This window comes from Leptosomus discolor, chromosome 1, assembly GCF_034619465.1.
Source record: "Leptosomus discolor isolate bLepDis1 chromosome 1, bLepDis1.hap2, whole genome shotgun sequence".
In the NCBI taxonomy this organism is placed as follows: domain Eukaryota; kingdom Metazoa; phylum Chordata; class Aves; order Leptosomiformes; family Leptosomidae; genus Leptosomus; species Leptosomus discolor.
In genome coordinates, this window is record NC_141391.1 from 144,982,320 (window position 1) to 145,002,691 (window position 20,372).

Sequence of the window (20,372 nt, forward strand, 5' to 3'; positions counted from 1 at the left end):
GTCACCTCGCTGCTAGGGCAGCTCGCCCCCTCCCTGGTCACGTGCACCTGGAGACAGCTGTTGTCCTGAATCTATTCAAAGCTGTTCCCAAGCTAAGGGAATTAAGTGGAGCTGACATTGGTGATAGACGATAATATAGTCTATTCTTTTATATTATATAGGAACTGAATACAGAACTTCTTTGGAGACAGTATCTTGGAGGTAATCGTTTAAGTTAAACATTATCAGGAAATTCGAATACTCTACTGGTGATAGTCAGATCCAGATAGATGTGCTAATACCCTATAATATGTATGAAAACTTATCCAATGAAAACTCTTTAATTCAAATTATATTCTAAAATATTATTCCCATGCAGATCTTGTGAATTGAATAAAACCCAGTTGGGCTTTGAGGAAAGACAGAAGCCAAGAATTATTCTCAAGGCATGCACTAAAAGGGTAAAAATAAGGCCCAGTATGTGTCAGTCCTGAAATTGTATTTCTGAATTGTTTATGTACACTTATTTCCTGGATATCAAATGAAAGCATTTTCTTTGGAAATGAGATCTCAACACTTCGTATTCTTTTGAATGTGACGTTTCCAATAGTCTACACAAGTCAATCTTCTGTTGATTTCAGCACTTTGGGATTTGGTCCATATCAAGCAGTTCGTGAGAACAGAGTGCCACCAAAATATTCCATTTCATACTGTTACTGCTGTATGAAGGTCTCAATTTTCATATAGACTTAAAATAAATATTCTCTCACATGGCAATGTACACAATTACCTACTGGGGGAATCAAACAACTGGATCTGATGTCATGTTCTCAGCTAGTGATTGGACATCATTTATCTTTCTTACAGTTCTGTGAGGGAAATAACATTGCGTGTGACTTTGTGTGTTTTATGAGCGGTGAGTGGCAATGGCATAATTAGGATATCAGTTCACAGAGATTGCAGCAGAATCCCGCGTACACATGCTCTAGCGAAGATACTTAGTTACAAGCAGTACAATAATAACAGCTATTCAGAGTGTTTCATGCTTATAAAGCCCTAGTTAATTAGTCAACACCTAGTTAATAATTTAATTAAATGTAATTATCAGCAGCTATATTTATAGCATTAGAAGATAATTGGTCCTTCAATGACACTTTCAACATTTCTGCCCTTCTTCCTTCTAAGGGTTGAGACAAAGAAGTGAAATATTTAACTGTGACTGTAATATGTGTTAGACTTACAGTTGTTAAAATGGTTATGTTTGCTGGGGGTTTTGTTCTGCTTAATATTGTTGGTATTTTCCTTTTTCCTGTATAAATGTAATAAATAGATCATTTATTCAGGTTCCATCCCAAACGCATGGAAATATTAATCAATGTGTATATTTGTATATTGAAATTGCTGTCAGGATCAAAGATGATGATACTGAAATTTTGAAGTAGGTTAATGCTTATTAAAGCTATGGTCTTTGTAGTTTGTCTCGTCAACAGCTATGGCACAGGCAGCAAGAGTATGTACATACTGCTCAGCAAGTCAGTCTGTGTCTCGGAGGAGACTATTTTAAGTATAGTAACGCTGCATAAACTATCTATAGAGTAGTAGTCTTGAAGATCCTTCACAAGATATGCAAGTTATTTCCTGGTGCATTAAAGAGATTAAATTGGATTACAATCAAAACAATGAATCTTTGTATTCTAAAACATGGAGTGAATGCAATTCTTAATAACCATGTGATGATTTTGCTTCTTGTGTTCCGTTTGGAATAGACACGATTTTGTGAGGTATTGAAGTTTTTAATGTATAAACAATAAAAACATTAATGAAGCAAACCACTGAGTTTTGTTTTTCAGCAGCATGTACTGCCTTGTGTTCAGCTTCTTACAAAAGTGGAATGCAGGCTCGTGTCTACACAGTGATACTCATTTGCTGTCAGAACGTCTGATACAGAGGGGTTCACATGGTTTATTTTAAGAGTTTAACTCTCATGCCAAGCCAAAGGAGAGAAAAGACTCATGATCTGAATTCTGTCTTCAGGGCATACATAGGAAGCAGAAAAACTAGGCTCCTAACTCAGGCTGGTAAATTAGGAAGCTTAAACTATAAACCAAAAGTAATATCCTTGTAATTCACTTTCCATCACCATTCAATTTGTTGTGAAAAGTATGTGCTACTGCTGCAGAAAATGTCAGTCAAGCTCAGCTTAGCAAAGTGGTCACGGCACGTCACGTGAATAAAGTAGAGGGAACTGTGATTGCTGCAAGATGAAGCACTCCAGGAGCTAGGTTAGAAAAGCTCTTCCTCCAGGTGCACAGTGATGGGGGGAAAAGGTGAACGAATAGAAGAAACTGCCCTCTCCTTATCCAGAACTCTCAGGGGAAGGGTCTGGGCGGGGAGCCCCAACTAGAAGTCCCAAGTTCAATTTGTGCTTTCTTCTGAGAACGTGCATTGTGTGGTGTGGCAAGAGAACAGCGCTGCTGCTGCCACAGGATTTGAGACTCTGCACTAGGGAGTTTTAGTGATAAAATCTTAATGTCACACAGAAGTCTGAAGTAGAAAAGAATCGTCTTTTTTGTGGGTGGTGGGTTATTGGAGCAATCAAGATGACTACTTCTAACCAAATATTTTTTTTTACTTCTATCATGATTCCTGAGTCCCACCTGAGGTCAGAAGGAAGTGTCCATTCACAAAGAAAGCATAAAAGTTCAAGATCTGCAGGAAAACTGAAGGCCCACAAAACACACTTTTTTTTAAAAAAAAAAAATCCTAATTTATATATAGCCATGGATACATATAACTGAATTATGTACATTGGAAAGGAGAGAAGATGGATGGTCTCAGTACTGACCCATTCTTTATTATCCAACTGGAATTAATCCAATTCACTTTCTTGATTACTAGCGATTGAAACAAACTTTTTATATTTACTACTTACTACCTCACTTCTTAAGTAACAACTCTTGTAGAGTAAAACCTATCTCACTAAAGCAGAATCCTGTCATCTGTGGTTGTTCTTTGAGTACCCTCTTAATTCATTCCTGACAGAGTTGTGTTCAATGCTGCATTTGACCCTGTTAATGGCAATTTATAGGGCTTTTGAAATACGAGGACAGTGTGCTCAAACTGCCTTCAAAGTACAAAAATTCTCATTCATCAGGCTTGTTCTGCCTTTCTCTGCTTTTATGTACAAGATCATCACCTTGGACTGTCTTGATAGCAGCTGAGGGAGGTACCACTTTGATTTTATTAGCAAAGATTATCATGAACAGCACAACTTGAGAAATATATGCTAAATACATTGCTTAATTATACACAATAATTCTGTAAAATGACTGAGCATCTTCCAGGGCATGAAAGTTAAGTACAGACCTTAATTAGGCAAGCCAGGAGCTAAAGGTGACATCAGGCAGGGGCAATGACATCAACCACCAGGGTGCCATCGCACAGCACCCAAACAAGAAGAGCTGAGTGGGTCCAGTGATGATAACAGAGCTCAGTTAACAGCCTGGTAATTAGCATTCAGGTCTATAGTAACGAGGCAGGTTGAAAGCCGAGACAAGGCAGGAAGGCAAGGCCACGATCTGCAAGGCTGGATGCAGCCAACCCACCAGAGCTCTCGGGCAAGGACTAAGGAAGGAGCAAGGGCAGGGACCTGAACTTATGTCCAGCTTCTTGCCCGAGGAGAGAGTGAGGAGGGCAGAAGCTGCAGAGGCCATAGGTGAGAATTTTTTCACCACTTACCTGTTTTCACAAAAGCTATACGGCTGTGGCATATTAGTGCCTGTCTTAGGTGCTGACAGCTGAAGACTGAGGAGAGAGGTGGAAGGGATTGCAAAGGAGAACTACGGAGGAAGGTGGATACAGGCTGGTGAGAGCAATTGGGCCTGATCTAATCGTGTTGGTGTGTTCAGTGCCCTGAGCAGGGCGTGCTGTTAGCGTTGGAAGTTAAGGTAAATGGGCTGCTAGCTAGCACCAAAGCATCTAGCAGCTGGGAAAATTCTGCTAATGTTAAAAATAAATTAATGTTTAACACAAAATAAGGAGACACACTACTGTAATTTGAAGGGGTAACAAAAAATTCCTCTCTACAGTAGCCAAGAGGAGTTTTTATGTGTGTGATTGCCATTCCATAAGAGCTGCATGCTACAGTTCAGGCTCTTGGAGTAAGAAAGATTTCCGCTGTGTTGCCATTACTAAATGTAAGGACTAAGAATGGACCAGCCTTGTCTGATTTTAACAGCCTGAGTAAGGCAAGGAGAAATAAGAATATTCCAGTACATCCATCCTCATTTTTAGACATGTTCACTAATTTTACACTCCCAGTCTTGAGATATCTCACAAAAGACTTTCAATAGTATGAAAACCAACAGGTTTTCCTGATTTTATTGCTGTGTCTCCTGAACCCTCCACCAAAAAAAAAGCAAGCAAGATTGATATAATTGGTTTGCAAAGGCCTCCATGTAATGTTTGCAAAGGTCAACTGATTCAAGAGTATTGCAAAGCATTGCTGTGATCTGTGTGAAGACAAGGCCTTGAATTTTTGAAGGCCTAATTCTCTCAGAGCTTCTGATTCCAAAGTGTTAACTGCTGTCACCTGTAGTATCGTATTTTATCCGTGGCCTTCCTTTCCAGTGATTTTCCGTTTATGCTGGAGATTATCTCAATGCACTGTGCAAGTTTCAGTGCTTTAAATCAACAGATTAATCACTTCATCAGCCTTCACTTCATTTTGGAGGATTGTTTTGAAATTAAGACTGACCTAATATTATTTTAACCTTGTTATTGTTTGCATGTGTGAGGAAACAGCTTGATAGCGTTGATTTTCAAGTTTAAAAAAGCACAAACTGTCTTGGGTAATATTTGAAACATTTTTCTTGTGATATTTGCTGTGCAAGATCTTGCATTATAAAAACATGCAGGTAGCATTTGGTTTTGGTTTTTAGTTTATGGCTGACATAAGGTAACAGTTGAGCTATCACAATGGATGAGTTATACTGCAGACCACCTATTCAAATTAGTCTGTCGCCACTGATATGGTGTTGGTAGTTGGTGTGGTCAGACCACTCATAGGCTATAAGCAGAGTTGGTGGCCTAGGGAGAAACTCTGCTAGAAGCATACTGCTTATCTTCCACAGGCAGTAATTCTAATGGACGCGTTCTTAAGTGCTTGAGATGCACATGTACGATTTGTTTGACTGTCATGTACTCTAATATTCCTCTAATCCAGGAATTCTTAGCTTGGTGCCTTAGACAGACCGGAGCATAGGTGAGAACTAAAAGGCCGAGGCAAAGTCTTTTCGAGAGTGATGCTAGCAAGCTAATAGACTAATAGAAAAGTGTGGAAAGAATGATGACTCCCCCTGTAATTTTAGATATTTGCCCGTCCTTTGTAATTCACATCTTGCAAGGTTTTTTTGCTCATCTATGGTAGATAAGCATACAAAAGTGTATCCACAAACAATGTTTGTTACCTGTGTGCAGCAAAGAAGTGACAGCTTGGTCTTTCAAATGCAACCTTTGTAGCTATGATCTTTTCCAGTGTCAAACTGGGGCTTTGTTATCAGAGCAAGCTGTTGTCACAGAAGTTACGTTTCAAATCTATCTGTGATATTGAATGGCTCCCAGAGGAAAAGGAACCTTCAGCTCATAAACCGGGTATCAGAGTTTCATTTTCTGTTCTTGGTGGCTGTACGAATTTTTTTCACACAGTCACTGAAAAGTACTTTTTAGTATGTGGAAAAATGCAATCCTTGCTCACAGATTTCTTAACTGGCAGTACCTAAATTGTGATGAACAAAATGAGGTAATTGAAGTTGATGCAGCTGAAAAGTAATCTGGAAAAAGAATAATTCTGGTTTAGCCACATCAGATAACCACGTGATCAGATATGGAGAAGTATCAAAACTCTTTAACTAAGGGTAGTTGGATGTAGACAGGGTTATGCTTCTATGTATAACCCTTCTCATTTCAAACGGGCACAACTGAAAACAGTCGGATGCTGAATTTAAAGTACAGCTAACTTGCTCTTATTCTCTACTTCCCTCTCTGATGAGAATAAACATGTGGGAATGTCTAGTATTTCTTAGAGATAGTATACTACCCAACATTAAGAAGCCCATTATTTTTAATTCAGTATCAAAGAGGACAGACTTACCAAGTTTCTTGTGATTTAACTATACTTTTTTGAAAAAAATTAAAAGACATTTCTTGTCCCTGTTGCTTATCTGAATGCTGTTTCAGAACGTACAGGCATGATTAGAAATATCCAACTGGAACTCCAGTATGGGTTTATGCCTATTTTCTACACACCAATATTGGGTTTTAGCCTAAATGGATCTTTTCCCTTTAGGATACATCTGTCCAGAAACTTTTGTGATGGGTGGCTCTGTCCACACATAGTTTTTCTTGTACTGGATGGAACTAGCCAAGCTCCAGACTTCTCTTACAAGAGAATGCGGGTCTCCATTTACCTAATCATGTTACTATCCTTTATCCATATCTGTTTTGGTTTTTAGTACACAGGACCAGAGTTGTACACGGTAGTTCAGATGATGCCTCAACAGTGCTTTGTACTATAATCCCATGTACCTCTGTATTTGTAGGTAGTTCCTGCTGGGACTATCTTGCCTGATACATCCTAGGATTTTGACAAGCGTATCATATTTGTATGACAGGCAAGTTTATAAAAACAGAATAATGCCCTATCAGAGTAGAATTATAAAAATAGAGGTATAGAAACTAAAAGCTAATCTATGTGTGTTCTACGCATGTAGCACCAGTTGACAGGCAGCTGGGCTTGTGTACAAAAAAACCCACTGAGAATTACACAGAACCTTCTGAGGACCTGGATTTCCTCAGCAGTCGGTGACAGGCTGGGGAGCTCATTAAAGCAGCAGAAAGGCTTGGTGGCAGAACTTCTTTCTCTCAGATTCTCATGCCGACATGCAGCAGCACGTGTTGTAGAAATAGGTTTTAATTCTTATGGAGCACCAAGCAAAGAAATTAAAATTGTACTGAAGTTGGCTACATAAATTTTTTAACACACTTTTAAGTATATACACAATGCAATATGTTGTTCTCACCATGAAATTCTCCTTGTGTTTGCAGGCCTTGTGTGTTTCCACCAAGGACACCAGAAATAACCTGATGCCAGACGATATCAGTGATCCAGTCTTCTATTATCAGCAGTATCCAAAAGCCAGAGGCTTCCAAAAGTAGGTGAACATGTTCTGCTCTTCCCTGAAAATATACAGAGTACAATAATAAATAAAGTTTGGAAGAAATAAATTCCCTCCTGACTTTTGCCAATTTAATTTATACCATACAAGAATAAGATTTAATTACCCTTATCTTAATTATCCTTAACTTGGTATGTGCAGTAACTACGGGTATTTTTATCAGCCATAAAATTATTCAGCCACAAAATTTACCTAAACTGCCCAGAGCACTATTTTCCATACACCTATCTGAGTTAAAAATGCTTTTCTTTAATTTATTCTAAATTCATTGGATATGAATTTTATTGGGGTGAATTCCATGTTTTGTTGATAAGGGACATAAAAGTAGTGATTAGTTTTTGGATGAGGTTTCCATAGGCTATGTCAGCTTATCTTATTTTTTTAAATGCCTGTACTGCTTTCACTCACCTTTTGTTCACATGGAAACATCTTTTGCTCATGTAAAACTGGAATTAACTTTGCAGTTTTGTAAAATTGGGTCAAAGATATAAGAAGTGCATCTCCACAGCTAGTTCTGTGCCTGTTTCAGCTGCTTCTTGAACTTTGAGCCTAAGGTTCTATATCATGCAGTTTTTCTACCATTTTATTTTTTTTTCCTCTTTATAATTAAGACTGTATTTCCCAATACAGTATTAAAAAAATCCAAAGCCTGTACTAATTATATTTCATTTTCTAACCTTTTTGTGATCTTGTTTACGCTTTCAGCAGCTGCATCAGAAATGTGCTTTGTTCTTGAATTTGAGTTCTGCTCTGTTATCCTTCCCATATGAAATTCAGATTTTGCCAGATTCTTTTGGCCAGATATAACCTCTTATTTGTGAGCTTTTCTTTCTAAAAGAAGCCTCACTTCTTTTCTTTTCTTTTTTTTTTTTCCAAATGAAAACATCTACTGAATTATGAGGATCAGATTTGAACAGCTAGCTGAGGAAAGAATGCTGAAAAGCACCACAAAAAGAAAAAAGCGAAAGTTGAAATACACCAGAGAAAAGCAGAAACCCTGAATATTTCTGGAAGCAATTAAAGAGTTTGTTTATAAAAGAGAAAGCAAGGGAGATGTTGTTGTAGGAAAAAAAATTTCTGCCAGAGATTTGGTTTCTGGCATCAACTTTCATGTACACACATGATTAAGGAGAACTTTTCTTGGTGGAAAAGTGTTCCTCCTTGGTGGAGGAAAAGTAAATCCCTGACTGGCAGAAAGTGAACTACAAATAAGTTATGAACTTTAGTTCATCAAAGGTGATTTTTCACATGTTCTGAAGGTTCAAACGTCTGGGTTTACTCTACTTTCTTCATCACAACTCCACGTGTGGTACTGCCTTGTAAGATAGGATCTGGTTGAGGCTGTGGCAGAGCTGGTTTGGGGACACTTTAGGAATCACATAGTTGACCTTGAGCCAATGACTTTCTGCAACTTAGCAAAGCAAAGTATACTGCTTTTGTATACTTGAGGTTTTCTACCACTTAAAGCTTCCTGTTCCTAAAGACAGTGGGAAACAAATACTTGTACTAGAAAGCAGGAAGTTCAATGAATAAGGTTTTGGAAATGGTTTTGTTGTTTACTCATCATAAAAAGACCAGTGGACAGCTTTTAACATGGCTCTTAGTGATTCATTTGATTACATGATCAATAACTGCATAGTAATGGCTTCCCACTGTTTCTTTCCAATGTAGGTAGTTGCTGTTGGTGCCAGAAAGACTATTTCTGCTAAAAAAGAGGAGGAAAGATGATTATCAGGAAAACCTATTAGAATGCAAACCACTTCAAAAGAAACTCGAAAAATCTCTCAAGTTCCCTACTTTTTTGCATTACAATGTTACTTGTAACATATTCAGAAAAGCTGCTGACTAGCTGCTTTATTTACTCTAAGCGTTCCTTTACTTCTGTAGGTTAAAGAAATACATTGTTGCAAAGCATGAGAAAGTGATTTTTTTTTTTTTAATTAAGATTACAGCAGGAGTTGGATCGCAAAAAGTCATTCCCCTGAGAAGTAATACCTCCAAAATAATCTTGCAATGCAATGCAAAAATAACCCAAACAAACAAAAAACAACCCAAACCAAAACGAACCAAACCACCAGAAAAACCCACCAAAATGAGTGAAAATTAACAGAGCTAATTGACATTCTGTTCTTTAGAAGTTAAAGATGTACATCAGTTGGAGACAGGATATCAAATATCAGTAGGGAGAGCAGCAGGAAACTTTTTCCACTGGATGAAAGGGATTAAAAAAAAGAAAAACAAGCTTCGGTTGCACTAATAGCTGACTAAGCTCCTGACATACTCGAAGCACAGCCAATTGTAGTGAATACCAGGGAAAACAGTATCTTCTAAACAAAAAGTCTGCTCACTTAGAAATTTAAAGTCAAGATAAAAATGTAAATCTCAGAATAACGTTGAGGCAGAAGATACACGGATCACAGTGAAAAAAAGTGCTGCGGTTGCGACCTGCTCGCAAAAGATTTTCTGCTGTACTCTGGGTGAACCTCAGCCTTTAGGGGCTGTGGGCAGGGAGGCCCAGCTGACATAGAAATGCAAAATTCCAGCGTGTGAAAAAAAAACCCAGAGGCATTACTCTGCACCTCTGATGCTTTGGAGAGCCGGGGAAGCCGGAATGAATATTCTTTCCTTTTCACATGTTAAAAGCTTTCGGGATTCAAGCAAACCAGAAACGTTGTCACGTCTTCAGGTGTAAAGATTGTATAGTGGAATCTGCTGCACAAACCAAAATCTTTTCAGGGAAGATGAGAAAGAAACAGAATTTAGGAAAGCTGGTAATGATTAAGAATATGTGTTTGCTTACTCTGCAGTGAGGCTTCCAGTTCTCTTTCAAGGTGTTTTGATAGCTCCCAGCAAGACATGATGTTCTTGTGGTAGCAACCCTTGCTACCTTTCTCCTTGATTATCCTCCTGCTCGCTTACTCCTTGTTGTTCAAGCTGGTGGGAGTCAGGGAGGCAATTCTCTCCTGCAGTCCTCTGGGCTTCTGCAGTTGTTGAGCTCCGCAACCCTATGGAGGGGAAGACAGAGACTTTGGCAAAGTTTGGCCCTTTACCCTTGGTATATTTGCTGTCATTTTATTATATTGTATTTATTTTTTATCGTATTATCATTTTACTTTTCCAATGGGAACACATAGCTTTATTATCCCTAAACTTACAATGTAATTTCATTAATGCTCCAAGCTCTCCCTTAACGAAAATACAAATGAAGCTGACTAATTCGGTAATTTCCCATGCTTAGCAACAGTTGCAAACAGAGAACTCTGTAAAAGGTATTTACAGCCTATGATTAAATATCAGGCTGTTCTGAGCCGTTCTTTTCTTATGCCCCCTGTACTTCTTTGGCAAGCCCCCTAAGATTCAACGCTTCAGGAGTAAATAAAATCTGTAGGATAAATAATGAAATAAACAATACTGAAAACTATAAAATCTGTATGACTTTCAAAAGCAGCCTGAGGTGGTGACCTACAGCTTATAGGTTCAGAATGGAAATACGTCTGCCCCTCTGAAAGCCAGATTTCCTTCTCACCGATTCCCTTGAGGGTGGGTGGTTCTGCTCCAGGGTGTAGCCAGGGGGGTGCTGCCAGGCCCTGGGGACGCTCGTGGGCATTAATGGCCCTGCCTAGTCTCTCCAAGACCCCACTTCAGCCCCACCTGCGCTGCTCCTTGGCTGGGGTGGTGAGATGAGCCCTGCCCTGCCGCCCCGGGGGGAGCCCCCGTAGCCCCCACCCCACAGGGCACTGCACCCCAAGAGGTGCGTGGAATTTGCACTGTCACAGGGTGAGGGGTGATGGCAGCAAGGGAGGAGCACTCCGCTTTGAACTTTAATCCGAGCCCATGTGACGGTACAGATGTACGTAGCCTGTTTCACTTCATTTGGCTCCTAATGAAGTAACCGGTGGTTTTCCTGATGACGGCAATGGAAGCTGAACGAGCTGCTCAAAGGTCTGCTCCTCCGGCGTGACTGATTTTGGCCAGGCTTCCATACACAAAAGGAGAAGACCACAAGGAAACAGGAATGGGCTAAAATCAAAAAAACCCAAAAGACAGTGGGGGGGAAAAAGAGGAGGGGGGGCGGAAGGCGAAAAGAAGCGTGTATATTATAGAGCAAAAGGAAGTGCTCTGGAAAAGGAAAATGACTGTAGAGCCATGGACTAATTTGGCATGCCATTGCTTGTTCCTTGGACACAGTGCAAGTCCTGCATTAAGGAGCTGTGTACTTCTGCTCTACCAGCAGGAAAGGACCAAAGCATGAGAACCCTACACGAAAAACAAGGCAGGGGGATCAAAAGAAAGAAAAAAGAGGCAAAATCTGAGCAGGGGATACTAAACTAGGTTATGCCAGTCAATTTTAATCCAGAGAAACTGGGATTATGCACCTTTCAAAAGTGAAGGGACCTCTGTCTCCTACCCAGTTGATTAGTGGCAAATATAAGGACAAAATCCAAACAAGTTACTTCATCAGCAGCAAGAGAATGGATAAAAGCTTAGCTTGACTGTCCTTTCTTTCAGTGAGAAATAATAGTGGTTCTTTCCACCTGTTCAGTAATTCTCAGTTACAGAATTTAAAACTATATCTTTGGGATTGCCAGTCCCAGTGAAATTCTAAAGTCTGTCCTCCTCGAGTTAAGTGAGGACAGACACGAAGTCTGGTCACATTAACTTTAATTCTGTAGGAAATAGGCCATAAACAAGGATGTAAGTAGGACTTAGAGAAAAGATGCACACAGGGGCAACAAAAGTGCATCCAACTTGGAGTCTACTGGGCATGCAGGCCTTGATTTGTAAGCTTGATTATTTATGGAAAGGATGAAGTGGTGTTGCCCCAGACTCCTCCTGGTTATCTATCAGCTTGATGAAAAGGAATTAGAGAAAGCAGCACCATTGTTTGTAATTTCTATGATTTTTTCAGTCCTTGACTTCTTGAAACTACCAAGAAAGTTGCTGGGAATGGTGTTTTTGTGAGGAAGACCCTTAAGCCAGTTTACCAATTCCTTCTCATTGGCACAGAATTGCAACAATTTCCTGCTCTTTCCTTCCCTTTCTCCCTCTCATCTCCCCTCTTTGCCACCTTCTTTGCCTTTCCTTCTTTATTATTGATTCAGGTTGAATGTGAATTGGCAATCATTTGTATGTGATAACCATATTCTCAGTCTCTCAGGATAATTCTGTACACATTTTTTAATTGTTTTAATTTAGTTCAGCAAACTCCCCTCACACTTTTTGTGCTATAAAATTGATTAGAGATTTCACTAGAGAATAGTGAATGGCATTCTGATAGTACCTTAAAAATAGGAAAAAGTAGTCTAGGCTTCTTTTAGAAGCTTGCATAACATTTAAATTCACATTTGATATTGTCTTTGTTCACAGAGAGTGTTTCAAATTGCTGAGGTTTATAGCTTTTCCTCATAGGAGGATGTTTGATTAGTCAATAAAATATTAGAAAAGGTAAAATTTCTGAAAGATACAAAAGCCCTTCAACTTCTCCTCTTATATTGCTGCGGGTGAATTTATTCTTGCATGCAAGGCACCCTAAATCTGCCGAAGTAGACTTTTTTGGGTATTCACACAGTATGTGTGTTCGCTGCCCTTGAGAAAAACACCAGGATATGGTAAATCATTGGACGCATCTACAGTACAAGTTTAGTCAAGGATCAGTCAACTTGTAATTATTCTTCATATTTTAAAATACAGATATGTCTATTAAAATGAATACAAATGCTGGCCTTAATTATGATTTCATGCTGCTTTATTTAACCTGTATTTTTGAATAGCGTGATTAATATGAAGATTTCCTCTTCTTTCTTTATACCTGGTGGCTATAAGTTTTTGTAAATAGCCCTCAACAAATGTACAGTTTAGCTGCACCAGCATGGAGAAATTGCAGAATTCTTTGCTAAGGCGCTCATTTTGATTCAGCACCTGCTTAAGCATGTATTTGGTCCTACTGACTTAAGCAGGTTTTGTCAGGTTTTGTATCTTCACTGGGCTGAGATTAATTAACATGCATGTTTAAGCATTTTGCTTTGTTTGCTTAGGTTTCCTGCAGGACATGTAACTGGATAACTACCCATGGCACCTCAACCTACAGTTCGTGGACTTAGAGCCAGGGGCAGCACAGAGGGAAGACGCCTGTGCATTCATCTGAAGGAGCCTTGGAGGTAAGCAAGCCTGTTGGCACAGATGTCCAGATTTCCACTAGAAACTCCTGAGGTTTCCAGGTGAAACCCTGAAAAGCTGAAACAGCTGCAAACCACTAAGCTGTTTCATATGTAATCACATTAGCTACCACATCACCATTACATTATGCACCACACCACTCCCATGTTGGAAAAAGTAGAGGTTAGATAGTCAGGAACTAGGTTATCACATGGAACGGGTCAAATGTGTGCCACTAATTGTTAGCCTACTAGAAAATGAAGCCACAAAACTGCAGTGAGCATTGAGGCTTTTACTCTGCTATCATATGTAGCTTTCAAAATATACTTGAAAAAGCTATAACCCATTATCCTGACAAGCATCCTGCACAAGAGAAGGGTTTTTACCATTTCAATGACATACCAAGCAGTATCCGTCTCAGAGAAATTTGTAAACTGTCAAGATTCTTATAAAATAATCTATTCCAAGCTAGTCTTCACCAAAATTAAAATGAAATCTGTTTATAGAGTACAATAAATGTATGACAGAACTAGCAACTTTGCATGTTGAGAGTGTTGCTGGTAGATCGATATGGATGCTAGGCCTCCAGGCACTTAAAAAAAAATCGATATCATAAATAAATAAATAAATATGAGAGTTGAACTACAGTTTACCACTGTGTGTACAGAGATGTGATTCATCTTGACACATCAGCAGAGATGACATTCTTTAAAGCACTGAAGAACACCTGCTATCAAAGGGCTGGACTCGAAGTCAAAAATGATTTCCAGGCCCGCTGACTGACTAGTCTAATGGCAGGTTTAACCTTCTGATGACCCAATCTTTGTATTTGTGAGATTAGCACAACAGAAAGTATTTTGAGACTCTCTGCTACGCAAAATATTATTAAAATTAATTATGGCTAGAAGGGGTACATTTCCCGTTTATAGTCACATTTATGCACTGAGTTCTTCTGAAGCAATTACTGAATTACTGGGTTTGGAAAGCAGCCAGGAGAACTGCACCTGGGAAGTTAAAACTGGTTTGAGCCTGATGTTGCTCTTTCCTTTGTGCTTTTTTTTTATTATTATTTAAAGATCTTATAAAGCATCCAGCAGTGACCTAAAGGCAAGGTGAAAAATGTAGGAATAAATGAAATGGCATAACCTGGTTTCTGATTAGCAAAAGAAGGAAAAGAAAATGGCAGAACAGTGAGGATAAGCAGGTCAGACAGGCTGTATGTAGTCAGCACCCAGATGGCCTGGTAGAGCAGAGGCCTGGGAAAGAACTAAAGCACCCTGTTTTCTTCAGTTCCGTGTTGTTTACATCTATGGTCAGCCTTAGAATGACTTTAATTCAGTGTGGTGTACCTACGGTGTACCTACAAAAATATCAGTCATTAAGAGAAAACACATTCTTTTTACTCCTGAGCCCTTACTTCATGTAACATCAGGTCTTTCTAAGAACAAGTCTACAGCTGACCTGAACACTCTATAGCCTGTGAGGAACCCACCAGAGTTCTTATTAATGAATTTCACAGTTTGTAGGGTACAGGTGTCAGGAGGGGGGAAAATAGATAGTGAAATAAATTTTTCTAAAAGGAAAAATGTATTATTCCTGGAAACTTGAGAAAGAGTCCCAGTATTTAGAAGATGTTTTCTGGGGTTTGATTTGGACACAGCAAATATTTGCAGGAAACAAAAGGTAAAAAGGAAAGGAAACAGGGTGGGTAGATAGCTATAACTTTTATTGAGCTGTTTTAAAACAGAAATTAAGAATTTCCAGTGTACCATGAGGACAAGCAAAAAGAGTGTGTCTTTATACCATGACCAGAAAGATGAAGGTGCTACTGCCTAAGTGGTCATGGTTCTTTCATCTATTTGATAAATATTTAGTTCAATTCCCTTAATTCATAAACAATGTAAGCACCATGACTGCTCCAACTTTCCCTTTTATGTTTAAAATGTACTCATAGCCAACTTCTGGAAATTTAGTCAGGCTTGGGTAGGTTAGCAAGGCTTCTCAGAGTTAACAACTGAAAGCTTCTGGTAGGAGTATTATGTTCAGCATTCGCAAGATTGAATCTCTGTATAGACCAGTTCTTGTTGAAATTAACACACGGAAGCTGGAGCATTCGACCTGTGATATTTTGTTTCAACAAAAATGTCACTTTGCCCTTAATCCACAAATAAATCTTAGTTTATCATCTACCAAACTGCCTGGGTAGAAGCAGAGGGCACCATGTATATCACATGCTTGATCAGATAAGAGTCATATCATGCTACTGTGGTAATACTAATTTATAGGACTGAACAATGTATAAGGGTGTGTTTAAAGAACTTTTTTTCTTTCAAATAAAAAAAAGAGGTTAACTTTCAAAATGTCCTTCCTTTTAAAGAAAAAAATAGTAGAGTGGGCTAATGGAAGAAATGTGTAGGTCCAATCGGGGAGATGGAGAAAGAAGATTTTAAGTGGTGAGTTGTGTATGTAAAAGACAGATGCAAAGTCACAGGAAAGTGGGTTGTAAAACTTGAAACAATTTTTTTTTAGAGTACCCATTTAAAAAAAGGCAAGCCAGAAGCATATTACCACCAGAAATGTACCGAAGATATAACTTTTAGATCTGGAAATGTTATGACATTTGAAATTTGATTCAAACCCCTATATTCTTACCCTTTAGTCCTTGATAGAAAAATGCTATCAATATATAATATTTACACTAATAAGACTGACCCATAAACATTAGGGTTTCATTTAAAATACAACAGAAGGAAATTTTGTTTATTGAACTCTCACAAAGATAGATTCCCGGCTCTAAAGATTTTAAACCTTGGTCTGAACCAAATTTTAGACAGAAAAGAGTACTAAGGTTAATGATCATGAGGAACGAGAGAAAAAGATTTAAGAAGGAAATTACTTGAAAAATTGTTGACAGACTATACCAAGTGTTTAATCCTGTCTGAAGGGAAAGGCATACAGGCGAGTGAATGAAGAAGACATATTGGGATAATGTGCAATGTTCAACAGAAATAATAGGAATAGAAGCTGTGATGCACTTACAGAATGAGGTCATGCAAAACCCTTTGGTGACAAGAAGACAGCAATTCTTGGTAAAAGACCAGACATTCACAAAGTGGATGGCCGCGGATGACACAGTGGAAAGGTTACTAATGCGCTGCATTCAGGGAGGAAGCTATGAAATGAATGAGAACCAAACCTGTAGAACTCTTTCCCTCATGGCATTGTTCATTTTCAGCATAAATTATGCCCCCTTCCTCTGACCTGGGTCTATTTAGAGTAACAACTCTTCAGGGAAGAGACCAGGCATTATTCCGTTTGTGTAGTTCTTGTGTCTTAGGCTGGCTTAAAAAACTTCCTTTGTAACAGAGGAACTTCTGGCGTCCTTAGTGTTTCCTACTTGGGAAGATCACAGAATGTGACAGGAGGCAAGTACTTGTAGAAATATTAGAGGCAGAATCAAAATATTTCTAAAAAAGGCAGGATCATTTCTTCCTTTTTTTTTTTTTTTTTTTTTTCCTTGATTGGTAAAAATTCTGTGGTATAGTCTGGCCTCTTTTTTTTTTTTTTGGAGGGGGGCGGGCTGAAAATAACTTCAAGGCAGCAAGGTTTTCAGATTAAAACGGGGGGGGGGGGGGGGGAAAGAACGTAGTTGTTCTGCACTGCTCAAGAAAAGGATGATCTTTATGGAGATACTTTCTGATCTTTACGGAGATACTTTCTCATTGCCCTAAGGGGCCACAAATGGCATCAAACTACAACTGGCTGTAACTGGGAAGCGGAGCAAGGTGGTTGGCAGGTATACGCCCTGCAGGGGAGCGGCGGAAACAAAGGCGAGGGGGTGTTACGAAGGCTGGCACAGAAATTAAAGGCAAAAAAATAACGTTAGCAGATAACTCAAAGCCTGATTAAAATCAGTCATTTGCCCGGTGATTGACTGGGCGGCGCCGCGGCAGCTGCCGGCCGCATTCCTTCACGCCCCGCTCGCCCGGGGAGCGGGCGGCGGCTGGAGACCGCTCTCCCGCACCGGCCGCCTTCACGGCCTCCACGCCGCAGCCCCCGGGAGCTTTTATAAATCCCCTCGGGTGGCTGCCGCACGGCCGCGTGCTCCGCCGGCGGGAGGGTGCTGAGGGAGAGGGAGAGGAGGAGGAGGCGGCGGCGGGCAGGTGAGGGGCGCGGGGGAGGCGGAGGCCAGGGCGCCGCCAGGCCCCGCCCGCTCTCCCAGGCTGCTCCGCGCCGCAGCCGGGGGAGGTGGAGCCGCTTTATCGAGAGCCGAAGTGGAAATTTCCCCCTCAGTTGCCGGCTTCGCCGCGGAGGAGACGCTGTCGAGAGCCGTCCGCCCTTGTCGCCCCGGTGCCGCGTCCCCTGCGACCGACCGCCGCCATGTCCAACTACATCCACGTCCCGCCCGGCTCCCCGGAGGTGCCCAAGCTGGACATCACTGTCAGCGAGCGGGAGGGGCCCGGTTACCGCCAGGGCGCCCTGCAGCTCCTGCGCCGCCTGCGGCCCCACTGGAGACCGGAGGAGGTGACGCTGCAGGTACGGGGGAGGCCGGGCGCGTCGCGGGGCCTGCGCCCCGCTTCCCGGCGGGGATGCGGCGGCCGGAGCTTGGGTAGGGAGGGAAGGGAGAGAGAGAGAGAGAGAGAGAGAGAGAGAGAGAGGAAGGAAGGAAGGAAGGAAGGAAGGAAGGAAGGGGGGAGGGCGGGCGGCCATTGTGCAGGGGAGCTGCCGCCTCTCTTCCTTCCCCTCCCCCTCCCTCCCCGCTCTCCGAATGCAGCCCCCTGCGCTGAGCCCCATTTGCTAGGCAGCCCGGCGGCGGGGCGTGTCGGCGCGGCAGCATCCCCTGCCCCCTCCCCGCCTTCCTCCTTCCCCATCGCTCGCTTTCCTCTTCCTCCTTTCGTGCCCTCCCCGCTGAAACTTGGCTTCCCCCCCCCCCGCGCCGTAGTGGCGGGGAGACCTCGATCGCCCGCACGACCCCCGCTGCCGGCGAGAGGGGGGAAGGGGAGGGCCCCGTGAGCTTCACCCCCGCCGGGTCCCTGCCGAGCAGGGCGGGTTCGTAAAGCGGTGCGGGACTTCCCGCCGCCCTGGGGCGGAGGAGGGGAAAGGCAGGGGGCGGCTGGCTGCCGTTGTGCCGAGGGGGGGGGCGGCCGCCGAGGTAACGGCCGCCTGGGCGCCGCCGGTGACGGAGCTCTTGGCGGGCTCTCCCCACGCCGTCGCGTGTAACAAATAAATACAAATACGCGCCTTGGAGTCGCTACGGGGTTTGGTTTTAGGCTGCCGGTGCCTCGGTAAGTATCGGGCGCGCTAACGTCCTTGCTTTCATCTCTTAGTCCTGACCGTACGCAGAAGTATCGCCGCTTAGTCTCTGGTATTCTCTAGGTGAGCGATCATTCATATTTATGACGAGTCATCTGCTTGAGGATTGGCTGCCTTTGTGCTTCTAGAATATACTCAACCTGGCCCCATACAAAGTCTTGAGTCAATTTATCCGGGTAAAATAGCAGTTCAGTTGCAGCCTGTGTGTAGTTGAGCGTTCTATTATATGCTCCTAAGGTGTGTTATTCAGCAGTTATTAGTATGTGGAAGTGTCTTATTTTAGCGAAGTTCCTCTGAAGAGAGCTGCTGCAACTAATTTGTATCGAAAAACGAAGCACGTCGAGGCGACAGCACGTGAACCAACGGAAATTTTCTGAAGTTTCTTGGTAGGGAAAGAAACTTGATACATGTCAGTTAGTATGAAAATAAAGCTAATAAGGTTTTTCTAAGTAATGTCTTTAAGGGCTGTGGCCATAAGTTTAGCACAGTCCCAACATCTTGAGGTGCAATGAAAATAGCTTTACAACATATAATACTAAACAGGCTTGTTAGAGTTCATAGACTCATAGAATATCTGGAGTTGGAAGGGATCCATAGGGATCCTCAAGTCCGATTCCCTGCTCCTTGCAGGACTACCTAAAGTTAAACATGTTTTTGTTCTTTTAGTTCTCTGATGAGGGTACTTCTCAACAGAATATTTTTCTTTTTTTTTTTTTTTCATACAGGAATGCTAATAAATGAAGCAGGAACATTTTATTATTAAGGAGGGATGACTGTAACCTTTTGGGAAAGTTCTAATAGGTTTAAGGGGAAAAAAAAAAAACAACAAAAAAACCCCCAAAAAACCCCAAATGCTGCGTCCTCCTTCCATCACCCTCTTTGGAAGAAGCAATTAACAGAATAGAAATCACCGGTACCGTTGATGTGGAACAGGGACTCATTTGACTGGTCATGCAATAATAAAGTAATAGGCTGCTGTCTGTTAGAGATTTCTGTCTAAAACTGTCTGAGTCTTCTTTCAACCAAGTTACTTTGAGACCAAAACTTTTCAACTCACTTTTTGTCCTTTTGAAAAAACAGCAGAACAGCAGCTGAACATCCTATTCATGAAGCTCTTCAGTGACCTTTTATTTTTAACTCATTAGTCTGTGTTTAAACTGCTGCGCGTACCTAACAAGCAAGAGCGCATGTGGCTTGAAACTAGTTGTATTGCCACCATTGCTGCCGCAATCTGTGACACACACTTGTTATACATGCATCACACACGGTAAGGTGCTGAAAGGAAAGATGACTGTTTTTGTTAAAGAGGGTGGAGTGAACCCTCCAGAGAAGGGTCTGCCTTGGAGTCCTCTCATTAGAGGGGACGTGTGTTTAGGAGGGAGATGAAAATGAGAATAATGCATTGCATGGAAAAATAGGCTTGACTAATCTGAAACAGCAGCATCATAGCAAAATGGACAGAGAACATTGATACATGGAATGAACTCCTGCTTCCTTTGAATGCTCTGTTAGCTACCTTTGCTCTTAGTACTTCTTGAGTCAAAACAATTAGTAAGAAGTTGAAAAGTCCAGAGTTTGACTTAAAAAAGTTAATTCTCATGCAGAAATTACTGTTGTGTGTCAAATTTAGTCAGCTAAACAATTTTGAAACAGTGTAGTTAAAAAATTTTAGTGCTTAATCCTCACTTT

General features: G+C 41.3%; 1 protein-coding gene across 1 annotated transcript in view; it reads left to right on the forward strand.

Moving 5' to 3' along the window:
• The first annotated feature begins 17,750 nt into the window (after positions 1-17,750).
• The window catches only part of ETNK1 (ethanolamine kinase 1), a 28,234-nt gene continuing 25,612 nt past the window's right edge, over positions 17,751-20,372 (forward strand). Inside the window, exon 1 of the mRNA XM_086479289.1 lies at positions 17,751-17,906. Coding sequence (XP_086335415.1) covers positions 17,751-17,906 — 156 coding nt within the window. The remainder of the gene's footprint in view (positions 17,907-20,372) is intronic.